This window comes from Malaya genurostris, chromosome 1, assembly GCF_030247185.1.
Source record: "Malaya genurostris strain Urasoe2022 chromosome 1, Malgen_1.1, whole genome shotgun sequence".
In the NCBI taxonomy this organism is placed as follows: domain Eukaryota; kingdom Metazoa; phylum Arthropoda; class Insecta; order Diptera; family Culicidae; genus Malaya; species Malaya genurostris.
In genome coordinates this window covers 15904234-15917213 of record NC_080570.1, presented here as the reverse complement: position 1 = coordinate 15917213, position 12980 = coordinate 15904234, and the positions used below count along the sequence as shown (strand labels likewise).

General features: G+C 37.6%; 1 protein-coding gene across 5 annotated transcripts in view; it reads right to left on the bottom strand.

The window, feature by feature from the left end:
• Positions 1 to 353: 353 nt before the first annotated feature.
• The window catches only part of LOC131433158 (tyrosine-protein kinase Fer), a 134515-nt gene continuing 121888 nt past the window's right edge, over positions 354 to 12980 (bottom strand). For 4 of the 5 annotated variants that reach the window (XM_058600025.1, XM_058600016.1, XM_058600036.1 and 1 more), the window contains 5 exons: positions 7435 to 7632; positions 2337 to 2513; positions 1955 to 2258; positions 1771 to 1899; positions 354 to 1715 (listed from right to left, as the gene is read on the bottom strand). In XM_058600025.1, coding sequence (XP_058456008.1) covers positions 1387 to 1715; positions 1771 to 1899; positions 1955 to 2258; positions 2337 to 2513; positions 7435 to 7632 — 1137 coding nt within the window. In that variant the 3' untranslated portion in view covers positions 354 to 1386. Of the gene's footprint in view, positions 1716 to 1770; positions 1900 to 1954; positions 2259 to 2336; positions 2514 to 7434; positions 7633 to 8484; positions 9654 to 12980 lie in introns of those variants that run through there. The other variant, XM_058600045.1, reaches the window with a different exon arrangement.

Below are 12980 nucleotides of genomic sequence, written 5' to 3'. Positions count from 1 at the left end.
ACCACTAAAACTACTCGCTTAGTACTCAGCTATTTTGATTACGTTTTTTTCTGTTTCGGCATCTGATATACAGTATTGGCAGATTTTTTGATTCGAGCCAAAGAAATTATTTAAATTGCGCGCAGTTCAGCACTTACCACGAACAGAGGATACTTATTCGAAAAACCTTCTAGGAAGAAATACAATTTTCACTGGGACAAACTTTGACAGAAACCGTTCACGCAAAATGAAAACTATAACAACGATAACAACGAATGTTTTTCTTTTTCCAGAGCCTACTTCAACTGTGTCACGGCTAACAACTATCAACTTCATGTGATAAAATCACTCAAAAGTGAGAGACTTGAAACACGTCCTTTTTAATAAAATATGATCGATACTTTTAATATTGTGTGTAAATATTATTACAGGGTATTTTGATTTGCAGCAAGATTAAATTCGTGGGCCTAGTTTTACAGACAAGGTTGCATTCTGCGAAGCAGCGTTTCTGTTACCGTAGGATATTATTCTCAACCAAGTCGCAACTTCCGCTTAACTCACCGTATTAAATACGCTCCTGTCTCCATTCCATGTCGCAATGGCATACGTTTACTTTCAGAATTAATGACATGACATGTTTAGGAAACCATTAATGTTTTCTTTGTTTACTCTATTGTAGTGGCCCTAGAAATATGGACATTTACCAGTAGATTTGTGCGTTTCATTATTAATGCTTACAACGTTTATTAACTTATTCGTGTATCGACCGACCGTCAATGAGCCACTTTACTGGTTTAGAACTATAATGCGTGATGAACAGTGCGTTTTTTTTTGTTTTGCTAGCATGTTCCCTTAATAATTAGCTACCGACAGATGAAATTCCAGTTCGTATCACAACATACTCCTATCTAAGCAAGCATTTCTCAGCTTTTTGGCCACATTCGAACTCGCTCCTTATAAACAAACCTAGCTACCTACCTACCTACCTACCTAACCTAGCTATCTATCTAAATGACCGGTTCTCAATCTCGAATCTCGTTTCATTTGCACTTGCTCGACGCAGTTTCGTTGTAGGGCGGGAGGGGGACTTTTCATCAATTAAAATCTCGCTTTTATTCAACATAATACTATGCTAACTTAGAAATAAGTTAAAACAACAATGATTATTAATAATAATAAAAAAAACTGAACAGTTCCAGTTAGCGTTCAGGCTTTGGCAGCAAACATCACCACCGACGAGCACAAGTACCGGGAGCCCACGCTGGGCGGTGATGTTTTCTGCCGCTGACGCCAATGCTTTCTGCTAGCGTCCGACGGTGGCAGCTTTCGGCTGCAAGAAAGACATTTCTTCGATCGATGCTTCCGTAGTAGTAGTTGTTGTTCAACGGACCCTTGGGGGGCCATTCGCTAGTCCTTGGCACACAGCATCAGCGCATCGACGACGGTGAAGATTTCGTCGAAGTGGGGACGATTTTCCGGTTCGTACGACCAGCATTTCAACATCAGTCGGTACATCTCCGGCGGTGTATTCTCCGGTGCCGGCATACGATAACCTTCGTCGATCCGTTCACGTGCTCGCGAATTACTTAGACCGGAGTACGGGGTGTCTCCCCGGCTGAAAATCTCCCAAACCAGAATGCCGTAGGACCACACATCGCACAGGGAGGTGTATTTGCCAAAATTCAATGCCTCCGGTGCCGTCCATTTGATCGGAATTTGCTTCATTCCACCGGACACTGAAATGAACTGTACTTCACTGTTCTGTTGGACGAAAATCGCCAAACCACTTACCAATGTATTCCTCTTCCTCGCGTGACATTCCGAAATCGGAAATTTTAACGATGTTCTCGTTTCCAATCAAACAGTTACGGGCAGCCAGATCCCGGTGAATACAATTTTTCGATTCCAGGTACCGCATTCCTGTGATTCCAGAAAATTAAAACTGGGAAGTTTCAGGGTATGAACGATCACCTACCTGCTGCCGCATCACGGCACATGGCAATCAGTTGTTTCTGGGCCAGCGTGGTCGAGTTCTTCCGGAGAAACATCAACAGCGAGCCTCCGGAAACCAGTTCCATCACGATCATGATCGGTTGCTTTTGCACGCAGATTCCGATCAATTTGACGATGTTCGGATGATCGTACTGCTTGAGGATGCGTCCCTCCTGCAGGAACTTTCGCTTCTGTTCTTCGGGTAGCGTCATTCTGCAGGTTTTCACCGCAACCAGTGTGTTTTTCGAGGACTTCAGTTTAGCCTTGTAGACGTCACCAAAGTTTCCCTGTACGATGTCGTAAGAAGGTGATTCGCTTACTGGAGTCCAAGTAATTATCGTTGTTGCGATTGTTGGTTAACTTACCCGACCGATCTTATCCAAGAGTATCACATCGTCGTTACTAAGCTCCCAGCGTTCCCTTAATACTGGCTTGCGAAGTACTGCTCCGGAACGGCCTGTCACCGGCAGCTCCGACTGGTACTGGTGTATGATCAGTGCTTGTATGCTGGGAAATGCCGGACCTTCGAAGCGGAAGTGACCCTGAAACGAAGGAACAGTATTCAGTAAAAATACGAATGTTGTTGGTTTCATGTGAAGGTTAGTTGCAACCATTCGTAGCCAATCCAGATATTAAATCTGAAAACCATTCCCAATAAAGCTCTCGGCAGTTGGCTACTGCGGAATAGCAATGCTTTCCTTTAAAAACAGTCGAATGGGTAATATCAGAGGCATAACTGGATGACGTGAACACGAATAAAACTGACATGCTTTTCCACACTTAAAAAAAATTCTCTGACAATTGCGGCAATATTAAGTGTCAAACATATAAATAAAAAGTTTTGAACAAAATGGCAGCAAAAATATTGGTGCAATTAATTTCATTTGATTTAATCTGACTGAATGACATATTTTAGAGATTGTGAACAGTAAATATATTCATGGAAATTCCCAAAAACCCGTATTAATTATTTTCTTCTCAGATAATTACTGAACATTTCTCAAGTTCTCCTAGCAAATCTTTGTAAATTGAACGAAACCTAAAATCGGTTATTACTGGGAACTAATGAAAATATTTGCGATCGTTTAATAACAAAATTAAATGGCACTTCCACTTGCTAACTAATGTGGCTCATAAGATGTTGTGTGTTTCAGGCAATGGAATTGTGGATCGTCGAACAACATCATTGAGTTCATACACGGCAACCTTTGAAACCTAAAATCAAGTTGAAGATGTATTCTACATGACAATCAAGTGTAATACATATTGAAATCCAAGCGTTTTTAACAATTAAGACTTATTTTTCTGACTATTAAAATGCAAGTGTCAGACAAATTGATTATTAAGTGTAATTCATTTTTGATATATCTACTGTTTCATTGATGAAATTTAAGTGCAATATTAAAAGGTTTTGAAATATGATTTTATTTACATAAGATTTGAAGTGATTAACACTTGCGATTTAGATGTCGCGCCATATGCGGTGAAATTAAGTGTGAAACACATCAGTCTAACGTGTCGATTTTTATCAGTGTGCTTTGGAACAAATGCGAACAAGCCCTTTCTTGTTTTCACTCGAATGTGTACGAAATTTTTTAAAAAGATTCCAAGCATCAAAGAAGTGACGAACGGTACCTAATAAATAAATATCGTACTCAAGATCAATTTTATTCAAGCCGATAAATAAAATTTGGAAATTAAACTTCGTGCCAAATAAAAGCATTGAAAATAGCAGTCCAATCAGTAGTATCTGCGAGAAAAATGGTGCATTTTTGTCATGTTTCCGATAGTCTACATATTTTTTACATTGGCAAAGTCATGCATTTATGTTTACCCATGACATATTCTCCATAAAGTACCTAATAGATATGGTAAAATTTGACGCATAAAAACTTAGAACCGCGCATATGTTCGATGGGTCACCAGAGAAAAGAAAACAAGCATTTTACTATTCGAAAAGTTTATCGTTTGATTGCAAATCATCTTCACATTCGAAGTAAGGTGCTTGAAAATCGCTTGAACGCTTATTCGTCTGTAAACGATAATGAGATCAGTTTTTGCAATGACTGAGCGGAAATATATATTGGAGAAGCCAAGTGAAAGAAAAACTAACAGAAAAGATGAATTTTTGGAAAAAGATACGCTCAGAGACAGGACTCGAACCTGCGTTCTTATGCATTCCGTGCATACGCGCTACCATTTCGCCACTCCAAAACTCGAAACAGACATAGTAGCAACGTACATCGAACATGGTCTACATCCTGGCCGTCACCCGACCGATACCTTACATCCAAACATCTTCTCTGTCCATCAAACACTAGTCCTCTCGCTTTATACCTATTTCTCCGATCAAGCATTGAGTAGGAGAGTGTATTTATAATCGCTTGTCACCTTCTTAATGGTGCCAGTCGCTGGCTGGACATCGTCACGCACGGAATGCATAAGAACGCAGGTTCGAGTCCTGTCTCTGAGCGTATCTTTTTCCAAAAATTCATCTTTTCTGTTAGTTTTTCTTTCACTTGGCTTCTCCAATATATATTTCCGCTCAGTCATTGCAAAAACTGAACTTAGTCATGGCGGCTTTACGTCAAACTAAAAATTAATAAATCGATAATGAGATTTTTTTTCGTTCAAACGAATGATATTCGAATACTCGTATCACGTTCGAAACTAAACTGGCATACATTCTAGAATTTCGCATATGAAATAAGAGATTTTAAGCAACAAAGAACAATTTCGCGACAGACTCATAAAAATACTCATGGAAAGAAATCCGTTACTGCTGTCATGATTAGAAAATCATGAAACCAATCATTTTACCTTCTCATGAAACCATGAGCATCTTCTCCCATGAAATTTAATCAAGGTCCGGGAAGGCGTTACTTGAGGAATGTATTTCTTTCAAAGCTCGGAACTCCCGGATGTCACTTTGAACCCTCTGCCTCAAGTGATGTGATGGATTGCTTAATAGATTAATGGTAAGGCAAAAAGCAAGGACTATTGAAAATGTTCACTTGATCCTGAGGCATATTCATTTCATAATTGTGTTGTTTACCCACTGGTTGACAGAGAATAACATGACAACATAAAGGTAATGAACCGAAAATTGACATACTTACTAAGCACGGCTGTGCTTTTCATTTGGCAAACATCAATGTTGCATGTTGTATGAATATATCTGAATGTATTCTTACATATTTGGTGTAACTGTTATTTTTAGAATAATATTCCGAGAGCTAACATCAACCGAAAACTAAATTCGACTGTGAATTTAGAACACTATCTAACGAAAATTAGAAAAATAAATTTGTTCAACCACTTTGATTAATTTGTTTCATAGATATAACAACACTAACTGTATTGATTCACCTAAATATTTTAAATAGGACGATTTTTCAAATGATGTTTTGAAAAAAAAATAATAAAAGGAAAAATCAGTGCGCGGTATTTGCGAGAATTCGACATAAAGTTTCTATTCGAGAGGTTGGTTTCACACGTGTTTCTCATGCAGTTCGTTTAAGTGTTTAAATTCTGAAACATAAAGTCAAAACTGGAGCAATGAACGCAAGTAAACACGTTATTTGAGACGTCGTCGTTTAAAAAAACTTTTTTTTTTGGTAATGATTCAGACTAAAAGAAATTCATCGTGCTTTTCACTGTTTTGCTATTCAAATGAACATATTTGACACATTAGTTAAAATCGCGTAAAAAATACGTTCATCACGCCATTCCATTTAATTCATATTTGAAATCTTCATATTTTAAAACATAACGCCGGAATTTATGTTGCAAAGATTACCATCGTAGCAAAAACACGCCTGAAGTTATACCCACAACGTCAAGTGCGTTATGCTTAAATTTCAGCGAAATCAGTCCAAATGGATCATGATCCGAGAACTTTTAATCATGGTGTATTATCATAACATGCGAATATATTATTTTCCCCAAATCGGAATTTTGCCCATGTAACTATCCGTGCGATGATCTCGTTCTCATAATTTTCAAGCGGCGCTGAGAGTGATAGTTATTTCTCGCCGTTTTCGTCTATTTTGAGTTTTGCGCACTTTATTTTGGTCCTGAATTACACCTTAATGCTCGTTCATAGCAAACATTTTAGAAAACTTCAACTTTCAACCAAAAGTAATTGGATACCTTAAGGTACTAAAAATTTAGCATTAGCATTAGAGACCAGCCCCCTTTGTTGCTAATGTTTTTTCTGAAACAATTTGCTTGGGAATAGCACGTAGTTTCACACTGTGTAAACTGCATTGATCCATGCCGGCAACGTCCGAATGCAAATCTACCTTGGTGAAGGAGTTAGCAGAGCTTGAAATTGTCACGCATTCTCAATGAAAAAATCCAATCCAACAGCCTCATTTTCAATATTTTACTGTCTCATTCGTGCACGACCGACACCAAAACAAACGATGAGAGACGAAGCATTCTCGTTTCTCATTGAAAAAAAAAAGAAAGAGTATAATTGCCAACGTCACTCTTTCCTCTATGACAAGATGAAACCAAACTAACGTCTCCAGAGAGCATCAGCAGAATTTCAATTCTCATTCTTTCATCGATGTATTGAAAATCAGTAACTAAAATATGACAAATCGAGGTAATTACATCCCAAAACCTCTTTGGAAACCAAAACTACTACAGATTCGAGCATTAACAGGTAAAAGTCATTGTGAAACCTTTTTCTGGCACTTTCGATTCTCAAAGCTTTGGTTGAATATCGAAATTGCATTTTATGGAATTTTCACTGAAAGACGCAAATGACTGAAAGGGCAAATGAAAGAAAGAACACAATTTTGAAACTACTGTTTCTCTTATATCGTTGACTAGACATCGATCTCGTTCTCATAATTTTCAAGCGGCACTGAGAGTGATATTTATTTCTCGTCATTTTGAGTCAATGAAAATGACTTTTATCAGCTCTGATTGTTAGTTCCTCTGTATTTCCACATGCATTAGAAACCGCAAACTTGTTTTCGAGATCACACTGCCCATACTTGCATATCAATTCCATATTGAAAATTGACAAGTTAAGAAAAAGATGAATACATATTTCGAAAAAATTCGTTTTTTTTTTGCTTTTACGTTCGAGATAATTCCAATTTGAAATATTCGCATATGCCTACATCAATGATCAAAGTTATGGCAAAAAGTTGTTGCTTCGGAGGATGAAATTATGGGAATAATACGTTTGATTCCAAGGGGAGCTATTTTGGAGAGGAACTGAGATCGAATCAATATCTTACATTATCTAAATTTTTGCATGCACTTCCAGCGCTAAACATTGGTACAGTGGTCAAAAAAAAAATGCAACCTGTGCAACCTGTGGCCAGAACCCATATGGGACTGATATGCGACTGTGGGCAGGACAGCTTAGTCTTGAATTTTTGAGTATGCAGTTTTCCAGTTTTATTCAGTACACCACATGCTTCGACACACTCAAATGCTTACCTCCGCCGTCGTTTGCACGATAAAGTGCTTGTGTCCGTTCCAGCAGACACTCAGTACGGTTTGGCTTTCGTCGTTCCGGGTCGTCTCGCGGACCAGAAAGTCTCCCTCGTTACGTAGCAGCCGGACGACCTCCTCGCGGGGCAATACCCCGTGGAACCATTCCTCCTCGTACAGTGGCCGGTTGGTCGAGAGCGTCATCTGAGGAATTTCGATTGGTTTTCGTTGTTGTTGTTGTAATAGTTGTTGCATTCCCGTTCGATCGCAGCATGCCATTCCCGAAACGAGGGTAACGGAAGACAAAAACAAAAAAGAAACAATTCACAAAATTAGTACACCGTAGTCTATAAATTCACCAGAAGTGGTGATCTGATCGAAAGGTTACAATTGTTATTTATAAATAGGTGAATGACGGAAATAGGAGGTGAAAGCACGGGGCAGTGCTCGGAAGCTCAGCTGCTTCAAGCGCTAGGGAGGGGGGGCGGTGCGGGAGTTACAAACATGCAGAAAGCAGTTAGTAAGGCGTTAATGGCGTCATTCCGCGTGTCAAGCTATACTATATTTATGTGATTGTATGCAAGCATTCAACCTACGCAGAACCGGAAAAGGTATTTTCGGACGTTTTTTCCGTTTGAAACATTTCATTCGTGTAATTTTACAGAGTTTCCAGTGCTGCTTTCAATCCAATTAACAACAGGTTTGAAATTCGCGAGAAAAACGTCTCACACAAAATCTGAACACAGGTTTATTTATTTACTTTCTACGAGTGGTAGCTAAGGAAACTGTCTCTAACGGAGTAGGCGAATTCAAGAACAAATTTAAACTTGGGACAAGCTAGTAGGTTCACGATATTCAGAACAACTTTGAGGTTAAACAGTTTCATTAAAATCCAGATGCGTCCGCTTACCAGCGATTTAGTAGTAATCAAGAGAGCTGTTTGTTTTTTATTAATTGCACTTTTATTCGTATTCTTGCTTGTTTTGATGTCAGTGGCTAAATCGTGTGACAGCGCGTACTACTTAAATTCTGTGTATGCAACATCATTAACTTTACCATCAACATCGTCATAATTCGTTTCTTCCGAACGGGTGCCTTCGGCAGATAGTTACTGTAGTGACAGTCCGTGTCGCAAGAAGACGTCGACGCCGTTGTGCTAATTTCTGTGGTACTCATTTTTCTTTCACTACTTCTTCTTATTCTTCTTAGCACTACTCCCCGGCACAACCCACCGAACACCGTGTGTGTAGGATAATTTTACACTTTTACAAGCTGATTTCTTCTCTTTTTTCGATTAAAACCCACCAAACCTGAAATTTACACCGTCGGAATTCATCGAATCGAACGTCGAAAACTGCTTCGACCTTAACCGAGTTCTCGCCGCACAAGGTACCATTCGGATGCAACGCCGCTTGGAGTGGAAATCAAGGTTACCGTGGCCGACGAAAAAATAAAACAACTTTTCTTTTCACTTTTTGACGGCAGCGGTCATCGCCGATGGATGGGAAAATGTGCGCTGCTCCCACTTAGCCCGAACCGAAGTGAAAGAAAATTTGAAATGTAATATTTTAAGCTGTCGGCGGTGAGAGACTTTTGTCCCGAGTACCCTGGGCGGCCACCAGTAGCTTCAGCGAGAATTTCTGCGAATACTGGGAAACGCGATTGGGAGCGAGATTCTCACCGCACAATGGGCGAAAAAGTACGAAAATTGGGAATAGATTTTATTGCAACATTTGAATTTTTTTTTCGATTTTCCTTCTTCACACTCAAAACCAACAACAAAGTCTTCCAAAAGAATCGGAGACATCATGTCAACAGAATGGTAAAATTTGCTTGACCCCCTGTCTAGTCTAGATTAGGCGCCATCCGACTGTTACTTGTTCCGATCGATGCTGAATGTTCTTATCGAAATACGCCTCGAATATTTCAAAATAAGCTCCACAGTCGGCTCACAAAATAAGATTTTTTCGGGGGGTTCAAGTTGAAATATATGTAAGAAGATTGAGGTATCCGATAAAAACATACTTTAAAGGAAAAACATGTAAAGAGTTTAACACGATAAAGTCCGAAAAACGTTGGAAACTGGCTTCTACACGTTAAAACTACTAGATCAACAAAACTTTACATTTTTTAAAGTGTTGTCCTCGAATTACCTGTGCATTACCAGTTAACATTGACCGCTAAATAAGGACAAAAATTCTCAGCATAAGTGATATTGCACCGAAGTACACGTTGCACTGTTAGGTGGCAATAACAGTTCAACGTGAAGTGCCAATGCACTGAAGAATTGAAGACGAAACGTGAAGTAACTTAAAACAAATATGATAGAAGCGCATAAAATGAGAGTTGCTTCTGTCGTTGTGTTAGTGTCGTTCTAAATTTACAAGCCAAAAAAAGTAAAAATATGCCATTTCATTAATTTCACGGCTAATTCGGTAGAATTTTACATCGAAACAGACAGAAAGTTCAGTTAAGAACGCTAATTGACTTCTTCACCAAAAACAGCTTGCTTCGATTTGCGTTAATTTTTTACAGTGTAGCCGAAAAACTCCAAATGTTAATTTTTATATATTCCTACTATATGCTATGGGTGTCCAAATAAGCCATCGACTTGTTCAAAATTAGTAAAGCACTGTCATCGATGCATTTAAAAAAATCGATCATAGTTGGATGGAGCCAGGTCAGGAGAGCACGACGGGTTAGAAAACATTTCCCAAACAATAACTTTGCTATGTAATCGGGTCCGGGTTTTCGAGTGTTCTTCGCCCTATAACACATCGTTCTACATACAGAAAAGCAGTACACATTTAGTCTGGGCTAAGCGATTGCTTTCGGTTTTCGATAAATACGTAATTCGAGACGGATGCTGCCAGCCAACGCTTTTGATGTTGGGTCTGAAATGACACTAAGCACATTCAAACGTCAATCATCTATAGAAAACCGGTCAATTAATTACATTCTTCCAGGAAATTTGGAACCCTACACAATTGCTGTTTTAGTAAAATGTGTGATTGTATTAAGGGCTGAGGCCAGTGTATTTTAGGGTGATTTAGAGGGCTATTTCTACGCTTCAAATCTGACTTTCTCAGAAACGGTAACGAATATAAAAAAACCCACCTGACAATCTCTTAAAAAATTAGTTAGGATTATTCTGTGAAAATTTCAGAACGATTCATTGACTTTAGCGGTCGTGAGTCTTTTTTCTGAAGGAAGAACTGAATAGCTGAAAACGCCGTCTTTCAATTTAGATGCGATTAGTGCATAAAAACATATATGTTGTCGCGATAAAAATGAAGTGAATGTTATTTTTGTGAAGGTAAGTCGATTTCTATAGACGCGCCACTTTTTCTGCTCCAGTTTCCTGGTAACGTAACGAAACATGAGAGAAAAATAAAATCGGTTCAGCAAGCCTGCCAAACAAGCGGTAGCTTTATTGGATTTTATGTGATGTAGTCAAACTTGTAGCCGAAAATATCAAAACTTTCATGGCCACCCGGCCTCATCGAAAGTCATTTTGCACATTTGCAAGAGAGCATGGAGAAAAATGTGATACGCAGAGCGAGCCACGTGGTTTTATGCGACCTTAAAAGTAAAAATATAAAAAGGTGTGTGAAACGGTACGAATGCAAAATCATTGCACAATCGTGAACAAGTAGATAGATAAAGAGGTCGAGAGAGACAAAAGGGAAAGTGTCAAGGAATCCAAATCAAATAATCGAAGAACCAGAATCAAATAGTCAAAGAATCAAAGAGTGAACATGTCAAAAGTTTTACGAGCCAAAAAGACAAAGAGTCTTGAAATAAAAGAGCCGGAAAGTCAAAGAATTAAAGAACCAAACAGTCAAAGCGTCAAAGATTCAGGGAGTCAAAGAATCGTAGAGTTATGGAGTAAAACAGTCAAAAATTCAGGAAGTCAAAAACGTACAATAGTCAGAGTCAAATAACCAGAGGATCAGAAACTGAGAACCGAAACGTTAAAGAAGTCAAAAAATCAGAATCAAAATTTGAAAAATCAAAGAGTGAAAACTTCAGAGACGAAGAATAAAATTAGAAATCAAAGAATTAGAGAACCACAGAGTTGAAAAGTCGAAGAGTCAGAGTCGAAGAATCAAAGATTCAAATTATCAAAAAGTCACCGAGTCAAAAAGCTATTAGCAGAGTTGTGATTGCTAAAGCTTTCCCTTTTTGTTGAAATGAAAGCAAAAGTATAAATGTTCAAATATAAACCAACTGGAACAGAATAACCATTAAATAAAAATGATACAAGGTAAAAGATAAAAAGTTATAATACAAAATAGGTAAAACGGAATAGACGAAACGAAACGAAACGAAATACTAGAAAGTTAAAGAGAAGACAAATAGTAAAATTATTAAAACTAGAAACTGCAGAGCCCTGTTAAGGGGATTATTGAACAGTTTAAATATATTAAAATAAAAATATTAATGATGTAAAATTGAAGAAGTTGTAAGATAAAATGGTAGAGAACAAATAGTAAATTAAATAACTATTACTTAAACCGTTGAAATAGTTTAATTACAAAAGAAAGATAAAAAGTTGAAGAGGTTAAAAGACGAATAGATAAGTACACTGAGGTCGTTTTTAGCGTTAGGATACGTACCGGGTAAAAAAACGCACAAAAAAAGTTGCGTAACCGAAAGAAATTCTTTTTGATGCCAAATGTCTTTGGAATGCATAAAATGTCGACAAAAAAATCGACTGAGATTTCCGAAATCGCTAAACGTCTTAGAAATGCATGAATCTTCCATATCTGGTGTAAACTCAAAAAATATTTTTTTGAAAAAAAAATCGACATTTAAGATTTCTCACATCGATTTTTTTTCTGAAACGTCAAGATCTGGTCTAATAGTCAAAAAACTTTTTTTTTTTCGAAAAAAGATTGACTTTGGAGTTTAGAAAAATTTGGAGATTTTTGAAATCGATTCTTTTTTTTGTATGAAACGTCGATATGTGGAATACTTTTTTTTTGAAAAAAATCGACTTGAGTAATTAGAAAAAATTTGAGATTTTGCGAATCGAATTTTTTTTATGTCAAATATCTTAGAAATGCATGAAACGTCGAGATTTGATTAAAATAAAAAAAAAATCGACTTTGGGACTTCGAAAAATTCTGAGATTTCCGAAATCGAAATTTTTTATGTCCATTGTCTTGAAAATTCATAAAACGTCAAAACATGGTGTAACCAAAAAAAATTTTTTTTTTGAAAAAATCGACTTAAGGAATTTGAGAAGTTCGGAAATCCGCTTAGAAAAAAACCGTAAAAGTAAAGATTTTTTTTAATGCTAAATGTCTGAAAAATGCATGAAACGTCAAGATCTGGCGTAATTTTTTATCGACTTTGGAACTTAAGAAAATTTTTGAGATTTCCAAAGTCGATTTTTAATGCCAAATGCAGGGTGGCAAGTGACCGGGAAAATCGGGAAAAGTCGGGAATTTTAGTGCAAATCCTAATCTTAGTAACGATTTTCAGCATCATGATTTTCCTGATACAACTAATGAAAAGATGAAGGCCATTTTGTATTTGAACTAGAA